This window comes from Plecotus auritus (assembly GCF_963455305.1).
Source record: "Plecotus auritus genome assembly, chromosome: 4".
NCBI classification, from domain to species: Eukaryota; Metazoa; Chordata; class Mammalia; order Chiroptera; family Vespertilionidae; genus Plecotus; species Plecotus auritus.
The window spans coordinates 65,993,153-66,015,849 of record NC_137775.1 but is presented as its reverse complement, the minus strand read 5'-3'; the positions used below and the strand labels follow the sequence as shown (position 1 = coordinate 66,015,849).

The window sequence follows — 22,697 nt, the reverse complement described above, 5'->3', positions numbered from 1 at the left end:
GCTGGTTGTCTTTGTGGCTGTGGCAGGAAGCTCAGCCCTCACCACCAACACCAGCCCAGAGGGGCTAGAAGTCTCTGTATTAATCTCAATCACTACATTCTCTTTCTGCTCAGGCACCAGGCCTCAATTTAAAGGAAAGTCAGGGCTTTCTTCATTATGGGCTCACTGAGTGATTTCCAGACGCACAGGAATTTGCAACCAAGTACAGCTTATCAGAAAAGTGCTCCTTAGAAAGTCCTTTTGAGTGAACAAGGCATAGCTTTGATCCCAGCATCATTCTAAGGTGTCCCTTTTTGGCCGCATTGGAAGATTCTTTGGGCAGGGACTGACTTTCGTACATTAACATGTTACATGATGGTGGATGACTGCTTATTGCTTTGTATTAAGCATGTAGAAGATGGTCAAGGCCGAATCATCAAGCACTTGCTGGTTCTAAGTGGATGAATCTACCCTTTGCCCTTGCTGAAATAACTAAACGAGGGTCCCTAGCTGTCAGTTAGGAAGCCCACTCTACACCTTGCCTGTCCCTCCCTTCTTGCTCCTTACATCTTGCACCCCAAGTCCAAACGTTGATTGGAAGAAACTCTTTTGGGGCAGGTCGGCAACAGTGGCTTACCACACTAAATAGGAACCCTTTTGGATATTGGATTTATCTATTTCCATTCATATAGAGAAGTTAATAAAGTCCATGGTTGTTTATTTTTAACTTTTATAAAATCCACATTTGATTTTCTAATTCTGCTGTCCTCAAGCCCTTTGGTTCAGGCAGTACTCATGTCCTAGCTGGCTCACTACAGTCATTTCTCGGCAGAACTTCTCAGTCATTCATTCGTTCTATGAATTTTCAACTTAGATTTTCTCACTCTCCAAGTATCTGGTGAAAAATAGAGTAAGGTAATTGCTCAGGTTGTCCAGCACACTCTGGCTTTCCCTATTGTTCTACTATTAAAAGATAAATTGGGCACGCTACCCCACTGTATACTGGGCAGTCTGGGGCATTATTAGGTAGCTCAGCATAAATTTGGCTCCAGCAGGGATCCAAGCTGATGTTAGCACCATTTCATTTTTACTGCCATTGGCTTCTTAGAGGAAAGCTATATATTTCTTATGAGTTCTCCTAAGAAATCAGTGAAAATAATTTCAGTTCCAACCTCCACACAAATACCTTGTCAGGGTACTTGTTACTGTTCTCACTGGTACCCTATGCAGGTCACAGATTGTTAGTCAAGTTAATAATGACGATGTTGCCACAATAAGTAAACATTTATATTAGTCAACTGCAATTGTTAAGAGTTATGTTAAGTGTTGTAAATATAGTCCCCTCTGTATCTATGGATTCTGCATTCACAGATTCAACCAACCTTGAATAGAAAATATTTTTTAAAAAAGTTATGTTGTTGCCTACAGTGGTTGCAACTATACCCAACATATACAGACTTTTTTTCTTGTCGTTATTCCCTAAATAATACAATATAACAACTATTTACATAGCATTTACATTGTATTGGGCATTATAAGTGCAATATATAATGGTCGCTATGATGTGCACTGACCACCAGGGGGCGAGCACGGAACATGGTGGGCATCAGCTGCGGTGGGATGGTGGCGCAGGTGGATGAGGGCGCCAGACCAAGGCGGGGCACCAGTTGCTGTCATGGGGCAAGCCTCTGGTGGTTACTGAAAATTCTTTGCTCCCGCACGCCATGGTCCCGCCCAGTGCTTGCACCTGCTGCCAGCACCAGCCCTGCTCGCACCCGCTGTTGGCACCGGAGCCGTTGCTCACACCCACTGCCAGCACTTGGTGCTGGTCCTGATTGCTCAGTGCCATTAGTGGGTGCGAGCAGCCCCTGCTGGCCCCTATCGCTCCTCAGGGCTTCTCCACCTCCCCCTGCTCCTGAGGGGAGACTGGGGCCAGCAGCTGCCTCTCGCACCCACTGCTGGCAACAGCTCCACTTGCACCTGCTGCCAGTGCCAGAGCCGCTGCTCATACCCACTGCCAGTGCCAGCCCTGCTAGCACCTGCAGCCAGTGCTGGAGTCACTGCTTGCACCCGCTGCCAGTGCCCAGTGCCGGTCCTGATCGCTTGGTGCCATCAGCAGGTGCGAGCGGCGGCTGCTGGCCCTGATCACCCCTAGGGGCTTCTCCACCTCTCCCTGCTCCTGAGGAGCCATCAGGGCAGCAGCTGGCACCCAATAGGTCCGCGCCTTCAGTGGGTGCAAGCGGGGCCAGCGCTGTCAGCGCATGGGAGTGGCAGTAGTGGGAGTGGGGCTGTGGCGGAGGGGCTAGGCGGGGCATGGAGGATGGGCTGAGACCCACCCCTGTGCCTACCGCAGCCCCGCAGCCCACAGTTCCTTTCAAGGTGCATGAATTCGTGCACTGGGCCCCTAGTTTTATATAAGGGACTTAAGCATCTTTAAATTTTGATATCCTCGGGCATCCTGGAATCCATCCCCCTGCAGATATGGAGGGACGACTCTATTATTTTAGTTAATCCTCACACCTGTTACTATTTCCATTTTCCAGTTGTGAAAATTCAGTGCTGCTGCTGTTAGCACACAGGATTCACATTCAGGAGCCCTCCAAGGGCAATGTCATTCTGTGCTTTTTCCCCAATATCACCAGGGTCCCTTCCACATCCCTGGCCCCTTTCTAAGGCACCACTGGGGGGTGGGGGCTGCTTTGAGAAGCCTGTCCCCACAGGAGCACCCGCATTCTCCCCTGCTGCAACTTGGCTCCCTACATTTACCATCTCATGTTGTTGGGCTGGGTCTCTAAGTAAACTGAGCTCCTGGAGGGAGTCAGGAAGAGGGCGACTGGGCCCTCACCTCCCTTACGCTTTCCAAGTTCTCCCTATACACGCCCCTGTTATCATTTTCAATCCACGGAGGAAACTGGTCTCCTGGTCTTAGCTGGCAAGGACCCCTGGCTCCTTCTTAGTTCTGAGGAAGTTTCCGGGGGGAGAGGCAGTATTTTACTAGCCTTTAGGAGGTCTTTGATTTCTTAGGGGAGCCAGAGGGCTTGCTGAGCCACCCAGTTCAGAGGTAAACAGTCCCAGGTTTAGTGCCTAAGGGCACTCTGTCATTTTAATGAACCTGTTTACCAGGTAGGAGGCAATTTTCTTAAAGTTGCACAAAGTTCTGCTCCGTGAAAGATAAGTGTCTCCCAATTGAGCCTTTTTGTTTGGATTTTGCTCAAGGCCTTTCTCTCTGCCTTCATTGTTAGTCCACAGACAGCCAGAGAGGCTGTTCAAGATTCACTTTACTAATTCATAGCCTATCAGGCGGCCTTGTTTGCAGCCTGACTGGCAGGTTGCATTGGCAGTAGATGTGGAGCCTTGGACCCTTGCACTCCAGGGAATGAAAGAAAACAAAACACAAACAAATAATTTTTTGTAGTTTAGAAAACAGAACTTTGAAACTAATGGTGGAAATAGTTCCCACTTTGGGCACAGCTGGTTACAATGGTAATTATACTAGCTTTCTTACCCGAACAAATGTGTGCTTTCCACTGTGTAGCTTTGGGCTGAGCCCCCATATCGTTTAAGAGTTTTCTTCATATCCAACTCTGTTTTGATCTGAGATGGAAGCTCATCTAGGGTGCAGAGACCAGAAGGGACATTATTTCCTTCTTTCTTTCATGATGGGCTTTTTTTCCAAGTTTGAATTTGGGTCGAATGATTATGTCTGTCCTCAGGATGCTGCTTCAGTTTCATCCTGAGCTGTGCTAGGAAGAGGTGACTCCCGCAGTTAGCTATGACGGGCAGCTTTCTTAGGTAGGAATCCCCAGGTTGCTTCAGTTCCCTGAGAAGGTGCTTTGGGCTTTTAGCAGAATGTAAGTTAGCTTGGTTGTGGACTATATTTTTTAAAAATCTCTTAAAACTCTGCGGAAGTTTTGCTCTGATGGGAAATTAAAGCTCTCAGATTGTGAAGCAGGAGGTGCGCTTGTTCTTTGCTTCTTGATGTAGGAAAAATTTAACCTGCATGTCTTAGGACTCTACTTTTTGAATAAGGCGATCCATAGATTCCAAACGATTATTTTATCAAGTGTGATTTTAGTTTGATTTTTGTGACCTCAAGGTCGAGCTGCAAGTGTACACAAACAAAGAGACAAACTCCCCAAACTCCCACCTACTTCTGAATTGAATTCTTTTACCTGGTTCAGTGTTGGGAGAGTAGCTGTCTATTTCCATGTCAAGTAGTTGGGCTGCAGCAGAACAGAAATCCTCCAAGACCCGCTGCACGGCCTTGGTGAGGTTGTAGGGCACCGACGTAGCAAACGTCATTTTGCTATTCACCATCACACTCCCATTTCTGAAGTTAAGTATTTCAAGTTGCTTAAATCCTGTAAGATTGGATCGTAGATACGGAACCAGCTGCAAAATAAAAGATGGTTTACTCAGAAGTGTGTTCTAAGCGCTCAGCTGCTGCTAATGCCATTCAAACTCACTTCTCATTACCTGAGGCATAAATTTCCACGTATTTGTTTATTTTTGTGTGTTTGGATTTAACGGGAGACCAGAACACCACTACTTAATGATCTATTTGCAGTGATTATGTTCCACATTTCCACCTTTCTGTCTGTGTATTGAGATGGATGGGCAGTGGTTTTGTTCAGAATGAATTGTGAAAACAGAGGATTTTAAAAACCCAGGCCTATGCTATCAGCAAAGCAGGAATGCCAAGTTCAGTTTTGCTTATTTATTTATTTTTTTTTAAATCCATGTAAATAAAAACACGTTCCAAACTGAGCTCGGGAGCAGACTGCCCTACGCCTGTGTAAATGGGCTGTCTGTTTGGGAGCACCCAGCTTGAAATGACCCACTGAAACAAACAACAGCTTAAACACCAGCTCGTCTGTTTTTGCAGGTTACGTTTCACGGTCAACACAAACGCGGCACGGTGGAAATAGCAGGGAACTGGCAGTCAGCCCTGGAACTGTTCCCAACCAGCTGTGTGACCTTCACTGAGACACTTAGCATTGTGTTGTACCTCAGTGCCCTTATCTGAACGGCGAGGGAGAAGAGAAAGTGGTTCCCTAAGAACCTTTTCCAAACCATAATGTGATAATATAAAAGTAAGCCCCAGGGCAATGTACTTCAGGCTTCCACACCTGCCTCTTGTGAGCCACGGCCATCCTTGAGATCTCTTCTCAGAAATGTTTGAAACTCAGCAATGCCTGCCTTGTTCATTCCCGGAAAGTGAGCCACTCATCCACGAACTGACACCTGTGAGGCCAGGGAGCATACAGGTGTAAGCTGCAACCTCCCAGGCCCGGCCCCGACCGGCTTTGATTTTGTCCCTGTGCCCTACCAGAGTTCTGACTATGACCCTGATCCCCATCCTTGTGCACTCCCCGTGCCTCAAGGTCATTGTAAAAAAAAATTAAATACAATGAAATGAAATTTTACACAGAGCTTGGAACTTTTTTTTCCCAATTTAGGCTCTCATGATTTTGCCTACTTAACTTTGAATTCATTCTTTGTGTCTTAGCTCTGTGGGGAATTCCCTGTCTTCACCTACTGTGCAAATGATTAGCTGCTCCTTTCTCCAAAATCCATCCTCCTCTTTTTTTATGAAAAAGAGGCTGCCTAGCTAGAGACCACATTTCCCAGCCTCCCTTGCAGCAAGGTGTGGCCACATGACTAGTTCCCACCAATGGAATAGGAATGGAAGAGATGTGGGCAACTTTGGTATCACTTGCTTTGGAAATTGCTTGCCCTGGGCTTTCTCTCTTTCCCCTTCTCACAAGTGGAAACGGCTGTAGTGACCCAGATTTGACTGCGTGAACGAGGAAACACCCTTGGGGCTGACAGAGTTACAAGATGTAAGGAAAGTGGGTTCCTGGATGGTGTAGAGTGGAGCTATCCCACCCACCAACTGAAAGAGAAATGAACTTGTATCTTATTTAGGTTACTATATTGTTGATTTCTTCATGATGGCAACTTAGCATGTACCCTAAGGAAAACACCGGTGCTAGGTCCACTGGGATTCCATTCCCTGAGATTATTCCAATTATCTACTCACCTCATTGTGGGTGGCAGTGGGAGGTTAGATTGCACAAAGTCTTCCTTTAAAGTTCACTCGAAGAATTAGTTTTTATGTGGTTTTAATTTATATAAAAATTTAACTTATGTAAAGCTTACAAATATTTTTCTGTCATTTTCAGAAATTCAGCATTTCTTACTGTACATGCATTTCTTATCCCACATGTAGAAACAAAACAAATGTGAGTTTGGGGGAGGGGTGTTTTATAATCATAGGTATATGTCATCATGCTCATCTTCTCATTTTCTTTGTTAGGGATCATGGGTGATTTAACCATTTTTTAGTTAAAAACAAAAACTTAAGAGGGACTGAAAAAAGAGTGTTTACACTTGAGCTCTTGGCCTGCTCTGTGCTGGACCTTCCTAGCTTAGAGCCCTGTGGTCAGACGGCTGGCAAACAGTGACATTATAACTTGGGGAAAGTCTGCTCATCCTGCTTTTAAATCTAAAGTTCAGAACGTGAGTAGCTATGTATTATTCCTGGGAAAACTAAATTAGGAAAAACTCTAAGGAAAGGTTGTTCAGTGTAAGTTTGTTCCCAGGAGTCTGTGTGGCAATGTCTGCTCATGTGTCCACCAGAGAATTCACTTGCCTCTTGGATCTGAATCCATCTCAACACTCCAGCTGAATGCCTTCAGCAACAGCCTCGTCAGAGGCTTGCCTCTTCCAACCAGCCTGTGATTGCTCAAGACAGCCTGTGATGGTAGTATGAAGTAACAACAACAACAACAGAAAGAAGAGACACAGAGAATAGTAAGTAGTGCCTACTCATCAGCTGTGTGAATCGTTGCTCCAGAGCTTGGTACTCCAGAGAGCTCTTGTTGCACAGGTCATCGAAGAGGGCATGTTAGCCACATGCAGACTGAAGAACACCACCAGCTCCTGGCCCTCGGCGGACATGGTCACAGAGCTGGCAGTTATATACTGTAAGGCTGGGACGGGAGTGGTATTCTCCAAGAAACGGTCTGGGGTGGAAACATATCCGCTGAATCCTGGTACCTCAGAGAAGGCAGGAGAGTTAGGTAGGTCCATTTCTTCTAAGCCTTGGGCGATATCTTGGCTGACTGTGCTCAGCCTGCTGTCTTCTGAAGATGCAGGCAAATGTGAAATCTCCAGAGCTGATTGCTGATGGCAGAATAATCATCAGCGGGGATGGTTAGTGTCTGGTCAAGGGACATTATGTCTGTGGCACTTTGATCAATCAGAGAGAAGATGCTTGATGCAGCCAAGGAAGGTAGAGTTTCTGGTAGGGAGGTAGAGGCCATAGCAGGTGAGGATGAAGAACTGTCCAGGGAGAAAGCTCCTGAGATCAATTCATTACATCCAAGCATTGCCCCAAAGAACAGAAAAAAAATCCAAAGTTAAAGTTAACTTTTAAAAAATAATATTTACGCTGATTACTTAGTGTCATATTTAAAAAAAAATAAATTGGTACAGAAAGGGGCAGGCAACCCTATGTCTAAACCTATGTAGACAGCAGGTGGGCCCTGAAACCATTTTATTCAGGCCCAAAACTTCTACGTGTATGAGACTAAAAGATAGCCAGGTACCCAGAATTTCTGGAATTATACTCAGCCCGGCACAGTACATCTAGGAACCAGGTGGTAAAAGCTGACTAGGTCGCCAGCTGGTGCCAAACCACAAATGGCGTTGACTGTATCGGGGTCCCACATCCCCATCTGGAATGCCTGCTCACCCAGCTGTGCAGTTTTGGGCCAGACATTTTATTCACCTTCCAATCATGGAAGCCTGTACTTTTCTTCAGCTGCATTTTTTTTGGTATTCTAGTTATTCTATTTTGGTGGTTTTAACAATTGAAATTTAAATTATGCTTTTCCAAAACTGTATAATCTGACTGAATAACTTGCCAATTTACAAAATAATATTGAAAGAGTAAAGGTGTTGGTTACACATATAATTTGAACTTTATATTCACCATACAACTTGCTAAATATTTGGTAATATTTAAAGGTTTTGTCACTTTTACAAGATTATACCCTGATAATTTTTATCACCATTTTGCATTGCTTTCTTAGGTAAGTACACATTGAACTACTGAAGTCCAATCCCACTTTGGTGATAAATTAAAATCAGTAAGTGTTTATAAAAAGTGGTTAAATGAAACTATCAGATAAGAGATTGGTGGGTTATTAAAATATTCCAACAAACCTACGTCTAGGGCCACTGACAATATTTAAGGCATTAGACACAACAGAACAGGGAGCTTTCTATGATTACTTCAGTGTCATTTTGGCAAATGTGAGGGAAAGCTGTACTGAAATCTAAATGTTAAGCATGATGAATGGACTGTCTGGGTGCAGATATAATCTTTGGACTCTCAGCCAGCTAATTTACTAGAGTGCAACCACCCTAACTGAAATTCTAAGTGATAAACAGCTCTGAGAGATGGAATCATATTAGGTTTGTTAGGTTCTTAAAATAAAACCTGCCTGTTGGTGAATTGTACGTAGCTTTCAGAGAAGCACCCTCTTTTCTCTAACCTGGGGAGGGTGCCTGGATGTGTCCACCTAGAATTCAGTCCACTGCGAGAAATGATGTTTCTAACAGCCAAGCTCTCTGCATTCACACTGTACTTGTATTCAAATCCATTGCCATCAACTGAATGTTTGTATCCTCCCCAATTCATATGTTGAAGCCCTAATCTTCAGTGTGACGGTATTTGGAGGTGAGGTGTGACAGTATTTGGGGCGTGGGGGTGGAGCCTCATTATTGGTATTAGAGCCTTTGCAAGAACAGACATGAGAGAAATGATCTCTCTCTGCTCTCTGTCTCACTTTCTCTCTGTCATGTGAGGATACAGCAAGAAGACCCTCAGAAAGAGGGCCCTCACCAGGAAACATCTGGCAACTTATCTTGGACTTCAAAGCCTTCAGAATAGTGACAAGTAAAGTTCTGTTGTTTAAACCACCCAGTCTATCATTAGCCAGATTAAATAGTTCCCTGTATTATGTCATGAACCAATAAAAATGAATTTCTAACTCTGTGGCATCTTAACATTAATCTTTCACATCCAAAATAAACCTGTCCAAGTTATTTTCCTGATAAGAGCAGTTGGCTATTTAGATGTAGGGTTGTTAGATAAAATATAGGATTCCCATTGGAACGCACACACTAAAATATTAATTGTTGCTGATCTGAAATTCAAATTTAACTGGGAAGCTTGTATTTTTCTTTGCCGAATCTAGCAGTCCTATTTAAATGTGATTTGAAAAGACTCCTACTCTTTCTTGGCTTGAAATTGAAACTACCAAGGCCATCGTTAATTCCTTTGAAATAAAATTATCATCTAAATCTTACCACTAGTTATAAATGTATTTTAAGTAATTACATTTTCATCAGATTCTTATGTACAAATTAGATACGGCAGTGACACAGGTCATTTGGACATGAAGTTTTTTATGCTGCAATGGGGAAGTCCTAAAGACCAAGGCCATTCATTCCATCATGAGGTATGCAGTAGAAACAGTCTCAGAATAACTTGACTTTTTAGCTATTCTGTTCAAATATGTGTGCGGGGTTCCTGTGAGGGTGTGAGGAATATTTATATGTGTGTATTATGGGGTGTGATTAAAAGCCCGGCTGTTGGGGATAGAGAGAAGGCTACTGTGGTCATGCTCTGGGCAGGGCCCATCAAAAAGCGAAGGCCTCACTAGTAGACAGAGGAAGGCCAGGTAGAAGATGAGCAAGGTGTGAAGGACAAGTGCAGATGAAAGGCTATTTTAAATTCTGCCAGAAAGGTCACATATACACATACATACACTAAATCATAAGCATCAAGTGGTCACCTATTTATGTTTAAAAATCTAAAAGGAAAAGATTCCAAAATCTTATCTCTATTTTCAAGTGCCATGTGATCAGCAAATTCTTAATTATATATCAAACGAATCTATTCTTATCATAACAAGAAAATTATCTTCTTCCGTTTTGGCATATTATAGGTATAGAACAAGTGTTTATTATTCATTCATTCAACAAATGAGTTGATAGCCTACTATGTGCCAGGCACTGTTCCAGGTGTTGGGATAAATAAAAATAAACCAAGGGAAATACATAGTATACCACATGTGATAGGTGCTCTGGAAGTAAAATGAAGCCGGGAAGTGGCTGGGATTTCTGGGTGGGCAATTTATGAGTATATGTATAGTATCTGAGCAAGACCTGAAGGAGGTGAGAGAGTTTAGCCATGCAGTAAATGCAAATGAGAAAGCTAAAGAAGGGTGTCTTTCATGTTCCAGGAATAGCTGGGAGAGCAGCATGGCTATAATGAAGTTCTATACTATCAATCCAAGTGTGAGGGTGACTAAAGATATTTCAAGCACACAGTCTCAACAAATTCCTCCCAGGAAGCCTTTGCTAGAATGTGTTTACCTAAAAGGGTAAACCAAGAGATAGGAAGAAATGGGATACTGAAAGTAAGTTAGGGAAGTATCCAGGAAGATGCTGAAGGGGTATCTTAGGGAGTTAGTTGACCCAGGTGTAAAAGGCAGCTAGTTAAAATTAGATTAGTCTCAAGAGACAGGTATATGCAATGCTCATATCACCAAGCCTTCCGAATTGTACCAAATTTTTAACTTGACAAAACTGCTGAAGAGTGTGCTCCACAGAGCAAAAGAATAAGCCCAGAGAGAGAAGGCTTGAGATCTAGGGATCTGGGACTCCAACTCAGGAGAAAGGAAATTCTAGGGATGATAGCAAAGGGAAGTCTCAGGTGACAGCTGTCCAAAAAAACCTAAAGCATAGTGGTCCAGAGAGAAAGAGAAGGTCTCTGGAAATTGGAAGTGGTAAGTAACCTGATGTAGAAAACTATACTGGAAAACTAAAATGAAAAATTTGGGAAGAATTGGCAAAAGTACAAAGAAACTAAGTAAATGAAAGAAAAGAAGACATTAACTCCAGGAAAATAGAAAGAAAACATAGAGCAAATAGGTCAACTGTGATATGTAATGTAGGCACTGACTATTGATTTAATAATAGTTATCACCATATTGAGAAGAGATAGTATTATAAGAAACTTAAATCCTTATTTAAAATAATAAAAAGTCAAATAACACAGGGGACTGATAATGTAAAATATACATATTACTGAAAAATATGGGAAGGGCAAATACCACAAAAATAGCTAATGGGATCAAAAGGCACTACTTTAGGTAAGTGGGGCTGCACAGTGGGGAGGTGTGAGATAGCAAAGGCTGTACTTGTCAGAACACTTTAATATAATTTGACTTTAAAAAAATGAAATGTTTTATTTTGAGACAATTTTACATTCAAATGCAGTTCTAAGGAATAATAGAGGGGCAGCACCGAAAATGGCAGAGGAAGCAACTCTACAAGTCAAGTTATCCTACATATTCGAAAGTTACAGGTAGTAAGTAGCTCTGAGGTAATATATACAGGATGGGACAAAAGTAGGTTTACAGTTGTTCACCTGAAAAATAATGCAATAATTAATAAATAACAAACTTTCCCATATTCACAACTGTAATCCTATTTTTGCTACCCATCCCTGCTACTCCCTCCCCCCCGCCACCCTCCCTCATGTACTAGTATTTGGTCTTTGGCTTCAGTTCCTGACACAGAGCTCCTAAATTTCTGATTTTGGGGTAGTAACTGGGAAAGTATGCAGTCAAACCCATTCCAGGGAGAAACTGGGAGCTGTGCATTAAAAAAACAAATAACTTTTTATTGATTTCAGAGAGAGGAAGGGAGAGGGAGAGAGAGATAGAAACATCAATGATGAGAGAGAATCATTGATCAGCTGCTTCCTGCACATGCCCTGCTGGGGATTGAGCCGCAACCCAGGCGTGTTCCCTGGCCAGGAATAGAACCGTGACCTCCTGGTTCATGGGTCGAATCTCAACCACTTAGCCACACCAGCCGGGCTGGAGCTATGCATTTTTGCCCGCTCCCTCTATGCTGGGCCTGGGTTATGGCCATGGGAAGTCCTTGAATAACCATTTGAAACACCCTCTTTGTTTTCTGTGGTTCCAGGGATTTGTGAAGGCTGAGCCCCTTTGGCTCTCAGAGCTGGGTGATTTGGAGCCAGTCCCTCAGGTGCCGCATAGAAGTTGGGAACCCCAATTTATAGCTGATTGATCAGACAAGTGGCAGCCTGGGACTTGTGACCGACATCTGCAATGGGGGATAGTCTTGTAGAACTGAGCTCTTTACCCGTGAGGTCTGTGCCTGCTCCAGGTAGTTCGTGTGATAACTGAATTGTAGGACACCCATTTGGTGGCTAGATAATTGGAAAATTTGTTTATGTGAAACACACACACACACACACACACACACACACACACACACACACACACACACCAAAACCCAACCCTACACATTGGATATCAGAAGTGTTCTGAATAGAGAAATAGTTTTCCTTTTAGTAGCCAAGCCCTCAGGAGTTTTGGTGCCCACAAGCCCTATTGAAATAATTATCTGATGATAGATTCCAGTTGACTGAAATTAAATCAAAACAGAGGCCTCTGGAATGTACAAGCTGTGGTAGAAGGCTTGAGAGTGAGCCCTAAATCGATTTAAAAGTGGAAATTTGTCCAAGAAGCTGAAGAGTTATGGTTGCAGAACCAATTTTAAATCTATAAACCTTGACAATGTTAAAATACTCACCTAATTACCAACACTTGGGGTGTGGGAGAGTGAAGATGGTTGGATTAAGAGTGTTCTGATAATTTTATCTTCCATAGGAATACGTAAAAAATGCTGCCTAACTTTGATATGTAGAGTATAAATTATAATGACTCCATATTAAACTTTTAGGTAATATTTCTTACAAGCCTTTAGGGATCTTTTAGGAAGGAATATCTCATGAAGTAAGGAAATATTTATCTGAAAATCAGCAATTTCTTAAGTGCCATTTTAGTTTCTTTTTCTTCTATTAAAAACCAAGTAAAATTAAATGTAATCCATCTTTTTTAGAATGGTATTACAGAAAAATTCTTTGTTTATGAAAGTATTTCTAGTAGCCTATCTTTTAAAATGTATTGAGAGACATCTGGAATGATAGATGTCATTTAGTTATTTCTAAGTAGCAACATTTTATTTTCCTATTTTTTGAGTAATTTTCTCCATCCTTTAACATTTTATATAATGAGCACATATTATTAAAAATAGTGGTAATTACTATTTTAAAAAAGATTATTGTTTAATCACTCAACATAAATATACATTTTTTTTTGGGTGGGGGATAAAGTTTGAGGTTGCTGTAATCTCCAATGTTATTTCTTCTGCTCCATGAAATACATAAATACACGTTACATAAATTTACATTTATATACATATAAAACATTTTACTCACAGAGGAACCAAGGCGCACGTGCGGAGAGGGTGGGCAACAAAGTACGTGGCTGGCTTTCTCAAGCAGGAAGGAGATGGAAGCTCCCGACTGTGCTGAACTCCAGTTCCGGGCAAGAATCTGGGAACCCAGACCCATTTGGGGAGAAACTGGACTGTCTGGCAGTGGGCGAAACTCAAGGGCGGCTTTCTCTCAGAGGTGCTTGCAGCGATTACTGAGGGACACTGAGACCCAGGGGCCTCATAGGGCAGGGCTGATGGGAAACCAAGGCTGTCTGCACCACCCTGAGACTCCGCCCCATCCAAGCTGAGCACAGAGGCTTTTGCAATTTTGCAAGTCTTGTCCCATAAGGGTGGCTCCAGCACAGAAGTTCTCCCAGCATAGACACAGCTGATCCTCACAGCCATTTGACTTGGAGGTTAATTCCTCCCAGTGATACCAACAACAATCAAGACTTAACTATAGCAAGGCTGTGCACACAGTCCACAAAGGGGTGCACCAAGAGTGTCCACCTCAGGTAACTAGGGAGGCTGAGCCACTGGGCCCTATAGGACTCCTAGCACACAAAGCTACTCTACCAACTCAAGGAAGCAGTGAAAATGCAGAGACAAAGAAAAAGGTCACAAATGAAAGAAATGGAGGAAAGCAAACAACTGGATATAGAGTTCAAAACCACGGTTATAAGGTTTTTCAAGAATTTCCTAGAAAAGTTTGATAAATTTAGCGAGACCCTTGAGGATATGAAAAAGGACCAACTAGAAATTAAGCATACACTGACTGAAATAAAAAACATTATACAGAGACCTAACAGCAGACTAGAGGACCGCAAGAATCAAGTCAAAGATTTGAAATACAAAGAAGCAAAAAACACTCAGCCAGAAAAGCAAAAAGAAAAAAAGAATTCAAAAATATGAAGATAGTGTAAGGAGCCTCTGGGACAACTTCAAGCATACCAACATCAGAATTATGGGGGTGTCAGAAGAAGAGAGAGAGCAAGATACTGAAAACCTATTTGAAGAAATAATGACTGAAAACTTCCCCCACATGGTGAAAGAAATAGACTTACAAGTCCAGGAAGTGCACAGAACCCCAAACAAAAGGAATCCAAAGAGGACTACACCAAGACACATCATAATTAAAATGCCAAGGGCAAAAGACAAAGAGAGAATATTAAAAGCAGCAAGAGAAAAACAGTTAATTACCTACAAGGGAGCACCCATACGATTGTCAGCTGATTTCTCAACAGAAACTATGCAGGCCAGACGGGAGTGGCAAGAAATATTCCAAGTGATGAATAGCAAGAACCTACAACCAAGATTACTCTACCCAGCAAAGCTATCATTCAGAATTGAAGGTCAGATAAAGAGCTTCACAAATAAGAAATTGCTAAAGGAGTTCATCAACACCAAACCAGTATTATATGAAACTAGAGGCCCGGTGCATGAAATTTGTGAAGGGGGGGGGGTGTCCCTCAGCCCAGCCTGCACCCTCTCCAATCTGGGACCCCTGGATGTCCTACCAGGATCGGGCCTAAACGGGCAGTCGGACATCCCTCTCACAATCCAGGACTGCTGGCTCCCAACTGCTCGCCTACTTGCCTTCCTGATTGCCCCTAACTGCTTCTGCCTGCCAACCTGATCACCCCCTAACCACTCCCCTGCCAGCCTGATTGATGCCTAACTGCTCCCCTGCCAGCCTGTTTGCCTCTAACTGCCCTCCCCTGCAGGCCTGGTCCCCCCCAATGGCTCTCCCCTGCACACCTGGATCCCCCCCAACTGCCCTTCCCTGCAGGCCCGGTCGCCCCCAACTTCCCTCCTCTGCTGGCCTGGTAACCCCTAACTGCCTTCCCCTGCAGGCTTGATTGCCCCCAACTTCCCTCCCTTGCAGGACTGGTCCCTCCCAACTGCCCTCCCCTGGTGGCCATCTTGTGTCCACATGGGAGCAGCCATCTTTGACCACATGGGGGCAGCCATCTTGTGTGTTGGAGTGACAGTCAATTTGCATTTTACTCTTTTATTAGATAGGATTCTGAAAGGTATTCTTTAAGAAGAGGAAGAAGAAGTAAAAGGTAAAGATAAAAATTATGAACAACAAATACATATCTATCAACAAGTGAATCTAAAAATCAAGTGAATTAAAAATCTAATGAACAGAATAAACTGGTGAATATAATAGAATCAGGGTCATAGAAGGGGAGTGGACTGACAATTCTCAGGGGGAAAGGGGTGTGTGGGGTGTGGGAAGAGACTGGACAAAAATCGTACACCTATGGATGAGGACAATGTGGGGGGGAGGTAAGGGCAGAGGGTGGGCTGGGAACCAGGTGGAGGGGAGCTATGGGGGGAAAAAAGGAACAATTGTAATAATCTGAACAATAAAGATTTATTAAATTAAAAAATAATAAAACTGAACCTTGTATGAAACTTAATTCCTAAGCCCTGGAGGACATCATTGTGCTTTCTTACTAGTTAGTTAGATGTTTCAACCAGGTTATAGCCGCAAAATCTTGTCTTAAAATTTTGAGAGGCTAGATTGAGGATGAGATGGAAAGAAACTAATTTATTTGGCACCTGTTATGTTCTAGGTACTGTACAGGAGATACTTTTTAAATTTCCATTTACTTTAAGCCATTTTATAAGCTTCCAATTGATTATACATTCTGCACTTCCTACTTGATGTGAAATAGTAGTCTTCAAACTATCTACCTAATTATGTCTTTTTAAATGAATAAAGTGGATCACTCAGAGAGGTAGCCCAAAGCTAAAAAGATGAGTGTCCTCTTGACCAAGGGTCATCTGTGGAATGGACTATGCATGTCTATATATTTTAACATGAGGCATTCGTCTGCTCAAATAACACATCAAAGGCACATTTTTTCCCCCAGTCTGGTACATTACATTTTCCCTTCACTAACAAAAATGCTGAATCTGTGAAATCTTACTGAACTTAAACCCTACTTCATCCTATATAATACCGTAAAGAGCTAATATGCTAATTAGACCAAATAGCAGAACAACCATCCGGATGACCTTCCAGATGAAGCTGGGGCTGCAAGGGATTGTGAGGGCCGGCCCACTTGCACAAATTTCGTGCATTGGGCCTCTAGTATAATATAAAAACTACAGAGCTCAGAGCTGCATCACCCTGATTACTTTCTCTTCATCATGAGTAACATCATTTCTAACAGCTTTTAATTTAAAATCAGCCCTATATAAGGAAATTGTGAGTATGCATTTGGAAAAATAGCCCATCAATGTCTTTCCTTGTTTTTTTGGTGTCCATAATAACATTTGTTATTGCCTTCTCTGGAGAAATGAACATTTTGGAATAAATGAAGTAATTTTGATATGAATTTGACATGTAGTGATGTACCTTTTAATAGTATGGCTGTAGTTCAATTCTGAATTATTTATTTCAAGATTATTGAACAAGTTGTGTTTTTCCAGCTTTGACTTACAAAGTGAAATAATATATTATTTTTTTCTATTAATAACTTCATATATATCTAATAAAAGAAAGTTTTTTGTTTCTATTTATTGCTAGCATATGGAAATACAATAGATGTGCATGCTGATATTGTAACCTGCAATCTTGCTAAACTTATTTGATTTTTTTTTTTTAGGTTCTTTGGGGTTTTCTACATAGACAATTATGTCATCTTCAAATAAGTGTAGTTTTATTTCTTTTTTTATGATTCTTATGCCTTTTCTTATGTTGACTTCTTGTGCTGATTAGGACTTTCAGTCTGATGTGGATGGAAGTGGTGGGAGTAGACATCCTTGTCTTTGTTTTTTTATTTTTATTTTTAGACACACTTGTTCTGTTGCAAATTTCAGGGAGAAAGCCTTCTGTCTTTCACCATTACATATGATATTAGCCATAAGTTTTCTGTAGATGCTTTTTATCAGGATAAGGAAGTTCCCTGCTAGTTCTGGTTTGCTGAGTTTTATTATTGTGAGTGGATGTTGAATTTTCTCCAATGCCTTTTGTGCATCAATGTGGTTTTTCTTTTTTAGACAGTTACATAGTAGATTGCAGATTGCATTGATTATCTAATGTTGAACCAACTTTGCATTCTTAGGAGAACCCATGTTGGTGAATATAGCTTAAGATTACATAAAGTGTGAATTTGGGATTGTGAAAGGCACACAAAACCTTACATGGTATGGTAGTTTCTAACAGGGTCATTGATGATCCTTACTTCCTGTTATTCATATCCCTGTATAGTCCCCTCCCACACTGCATGGGGCTGTTTTCCATAGAATGCGATGGAATAGATGATATATGTTTTGAGACTAAGTCATAAAGGTATTACTTCTTCCACCTCACTCTCTTGAGTCAATTGTTCTGGAGGGTATCAGCAGCCATATTATGAGGACACTCAAGCAGACATGTGCAGAGGCTCATATGAGGAACAACTGATGCTTTCTTGTAGCCAATTTGCCAAATACGTGAATAAGTCACCTTGGAAATAAATCTATCAGCCCTATTAAGGACTATAGTCTCAGTTGACACTTTGACTGCAACCTCATCAGAGCCCAAACCACTCAGGTAAGTCATTCCTAGATTTCTAACCTACAGAAACTGGGAGAGATAATAAATGCTTCTTTTGTACTAAGTCATAGAGTCATTTTATGTGCAGCAATAGATAACTGATACATATAAAAACCCTTAAAGACATGGCATTGCAGGATTCAAGTCTACCAGTTTCTGACTCTGGCTTTTATCAGAATAGCACAAAGAATCTAGCCCTTGTTTTCAGGGATTAAGTGTATAATCACAAATTCTATGCCAAGTGCTGTAAAGGAGAACACCCATGGTGCCTTCGGAAGCATAAAGGGAGACCCAACACTTATTAGCTGGTGGATCTATGTTGGTGAAATGAGGCTGGTAAGACCTGCCCTTTGGCTTTAGGGATGTGGTGAGGAGCACAGCCAAACATGATCTAAAAAGGCAAATTTTAGCAAGAGCAATTCTTTGAACCACAAGCTGTGATCGTTTGTAGAAAACAGACTGGTGGTACATTGGAGATGCCAGTCCGGTTTCAGGAGAGAGTCTCTTCACAGAACCACCTTAAGCAATTTTGATTGTGCATAGCTAAGATAAAAGCAAGTATTAATTTTTAAAACAATACAAATATTTCCATGCACATTTGGAAAATTGTTTACTTCACAAAAAGTTTTCTTAAGAATATCGTAAAAACACTGGAGGATTTCCTGAATTGCAAATAAATAGTCAACAGTTTAAATGAAAATAAAGTTGATTTAAAAGTCAAATAAGCATTTTAAAGAATGACCAGATACTTGGTTTGTATGTAGAGTTGTTTACCTACCAGTAAATGAAAGAAATGCAGTATGAATAAGAATTTTAGAGGAATGCTGGAGCACTTTGCATAGAGTACTCTGCACATGCCCAGTAAGGACTCATGTTCGGTCTTTGAATGAGAAGTTGACAATTGGTTCAGTTAGAGGTTGTGGGTCAGTGGTATGTGTCAAGATCTGGGAGCAGGCTGAGAAGATGTGTTTTAAAAAAAAGGGCTCTGTCCACATCCCAACCATACAGTAAGTTCTGTTCAGATTTTCAACACATCTCTGATGTCTTGGAAAAGTTAATGTGGTTTTAGTTTGTGTTGGGAAAATATTGTGAAAGAATGTGAAATGTGTTTAAAAGATGCTGGCATGGCTCAGTGGTTGAGCATCGACCTGTGAACCAGGAGGTCATGGTTCAATTCTCAGTCAGGGCACATGCCTGGGTTGCGGGCTCAATCCAAAATCCGGGGTGTGCAGGACGCAGCCGATCAATGATTCTCTCATTATTGATTTCTATCTCTCCCCTCCTCTCTGAAATCAATAAAAAATATAAAAAAATAACTGGGTGTCTTTTCAAGTGTATACTGGGCTTCAGCCAGCAGAACTTTGGGGATTATCTAATTTTAGAAAGTCCTTTTCATTGTCTTTGGGCTATAACCCCATAACTATAGAAAATTAATGATAAACTAAATAATTCTAGTCCATAGAGATGTAAGCAATTTTGACCGATGAAGATGCCATTGATTTCCCTTCTGTGAAAGACATAATTTCAAACGTCATATTTTACTGCTAGGTGGATTTTGACCAGTTTTGCAGCAATTTGCAAATTTGAGTCAGCATTCCTGATTGCCTGACTCAAGGTTTGGCAAACTTTTTCTGAAAGAGCCAAATAGTAAATATTTTAGGCAAATTGTAAATATGGTCTCTATTGCAACTACTTAATTATGCTGTTATAGCTCTAAAGTAACCATAGGCCGGGCTAAGTTCCACTAAAACTTTATTAATGGGTGATGAAATTGAAGTTTTACATAGTTTTCACATGCCACAAAATATTAACATATTTTTTATTTTTTCCAACCTAAACAATTTAGAAATGTAAAAACCATACTTCACTTGCTGGCTGCAGAGAAACAGCAGTAGGCTGGATTAGGCCCACGGGCTGTAGTTTGCTGACTGCTGGCTTATATTTTGTTTGTTTTAGGATTCTCTTTTAACCCATTGTAACATTTCACTGATTCCCTCATTAACTTAATGAGTTAAATAGAATCTTCAACATGTCTTCATTTTATATTTGAATGAGAACCAAGATTTCACCCTTTAAAAAAAGTATTCTTTAACATTTAGCAAAGGCAGTTAATAAAATTCAGTTCAGCTATTTGGAGAACATGAATCAGAAGGGGGATAGAGTCTCTGCCCTGAGTGGATATTAGAATCCTGGGAAGCTTACCAGTATCTGGGCTTTTCTGCAGACAAATTGAACGAGACGATTGGAGACCCTCAGGAAGGTCCTGCATTTGTGGGTTTGAACAGTGGCTCGGTGATGCCCAGGTGCAGCCAGGGTTGAGAACCAGCGCACTTGGAGACGTGGTATATAAAAATGTCTTAGTAAACCAAAGGCAAGTTGCTACTTGAAGATGTACAACATACAGTAAATAATGGATAGAATGCTTGTGTATTAATAATGTTGTTTATTAATATTCCTTTAGTTTAAGGTATAAAGAAAGATCCAACTATCTCAAAGAGATTATAGGTTGACTTAATTAATCTCTTCTTAAAGTTTTTCTAATTGTTTAGAAATTGGCACATTAAGATTATTGCTGAAGACTTAAGCATACATTTTATTTATTAAAGCCTTACTTCATTCCTTAAGGAATTCGAGGTGGACGAAAGACCTAATGTCTAATAGGAACCTGTGAAGCGCTGTGATTTCCACCCCATCTCTTGGCATTCTTAGTTGTTTCAATGGGGAAGACACTGAGTCTTTGTTAAGCAGGAGCTGTTAATACTCCCAGTCTCAAAGTTTTAAATGACTCACTAATTGGATGGCTTAGCTAAAAAATACCAAGTAATTTTATTCCTATCTGACATCTTATACCTTGCAAATATTTCTACATATTTCATACAAAATGATCCTCAAAGGTTTTAATACATACTAGAGGCCCGGTGCACAAAATTTGTACACAGGGCGGGAGGGGATGTCCCTCAGCCTGGCCTGTGCTCTCGGGGGATGTATGACTGCTGGTTTGCGGGAGGCGACTGGCTGGGCACTCACTGGCCCCCCCTTCTTCCATTGCCGCCGTTGCCAGTCGCCTCCCTCTCTGGGGGCAGACGCTCCGGTTGGGAACAGTTCCTGCTTTGAGCATCTGCCCCCTGGTGGTCAGTGCGCATCATAGTGACTGGTCATTCTGCTGCTCGGTCGATTTGCATATTAGGGTTTTATTATATAGGATTATAAAAGGTACTTACAATTGCATACTCATTTATAATTTATTCCCCGTATCTAACCAAACTTTTCCCCACTATTTGATTCAGCATCAGTTACTTAAATACTCAATAAACCTTTCCTGGTTCTCTCTCCTCTGTTTCCTGTGCTGCTGTGTCAGGCCCCTCTCTCCTGATTCTGTCTCATTCACACACAGTGCAGCTCATCTGCGGCACCAGGGAGACTTGGCATCCAAGATTATGCATTTTTGTGCTTTCTCCATCCTTCCTTTTAATGGGTCCCAATACACACTCTCATTGCTGGCATATTGTGCTATTGCTTTCTTTTCCCTATGCTCATTTAAAATTTTTTATACACAATTGCCTATTATCAGCCCTTTGAGAAAGGCCAGGTAGGCACTGTACCCCCATCTACAGCTAAAGAATCTGAGGCTGAGAAAACCTACAAGTCCTTCTCAAAACTAACTTATGACAGGCACAGCACTGAAACTCAATTTTCTTAACATACCCATTTTATTTCTCAAAAAAAGCCAAACGCTGTTCATGTTTCCCTCTTTGTAGGGGCTTCATGCATTCATTCATTATACATGCTTACATTCATTCAACAGAATTAACAAATACCTACCATCTACCAGGTACTTGTAAGGCACTGGGACAATACTAATGAACAAGAGAAACACTTCCCTGGTGCTTATAGTAGCTGAAAATGTGGCAATAGCTCCAATTTATTGGGCACCTTCTGTGTAGGTCATCATACCTAAAGGTCACATGCAAATTATGAGGTGCTATCACCTCTACTGTGCAGATACAGAAACTGTATCATAGAAAGATTAATAAACTCTTAATACAGTGCCAGTGATGAGGTACTTAAGACTATCTAGTTACTGCGGCACTATACCCACGGTCTCAAAGAACAACAGGTAGCTTAGAAAGATGCTGGATCTAACACGTGTAGTGAGGAGTTGGAAGGAAAGAGGTGAGGGGGGACATCTGGTGAAGGGGCGCTGCTGACTCACAGCTGCTTACAGCACAAGCCGTGACCCTGCCAATCAGGGCCACATGGGTCTATTAATCTGTGATACAAAACAAAAGGGCCAGCCTTTCACTTTTAAATAATGAACCTCTAAGCCACCAAGTCTTCAAGTGCTGGGAGCGGGAGGCCTGCTGACAGGTCGCCCCTGTCCGTTCCGGTTAGGGAGAGTCGGCGAGCTGGGATGTAAGCCATCTCTAAGCAAGGGGGCAGAGAGGCCTTTTTACATGGAAAACACAGACTGCAGGCATTGTGAGTTAAGGAAAATTACATCAAGTGCATTTGCACAGTTGTGAGTCTGTTTATATTCCTCAGAAAACCTCACAATAAAAGAGCAATTGCATCTATTAGCAATAAACATTTTCTCCCAAGAGCTGTTCACCCTGTTTAAACCCCAGGTCTTGAGGAGGCTGGTGCAGAAATTAATGAACCAAGTGGAAATGGAAAGACTGTGGAGCCACGGTGCTTGTGAGAAGAATAAGCAAGTTGAATACAGTATGAGAAATGGGCATGTGATTCCACAGTGCATTGGCGGATTAGCTGCTCA

The 22,697-nt window shown here is 41.7% G+C and overlaps 1 protein-coding gene across 1 annotated transcript in view; it reads right to left on the bottom strand.

Annotated features, from left to right (window-relative positions):
- Positions 1-22,697, bottom strand: part of IMPG1 (interphotoreceptor matrix proteoglycan 1) — a gene marked incomplete at both ends in the record, with an annotated part of 138,103 nt that overhangs the window by 31,799 nt on the left and 83,607 nt on the right. The window contains 4 exon segments of the mRNA XM_080665104.1: positions 4,152-4,371; positions 6,815-6,876; positions 6,879-7,163; positions 7,166-7,326. Coding sequence (XP_080521230.1) covers positions 4,152-4,371; positions 6,815-6,876; positions 6,879-7,163; positions 7,166-7,326 — 728 coding nt within the window.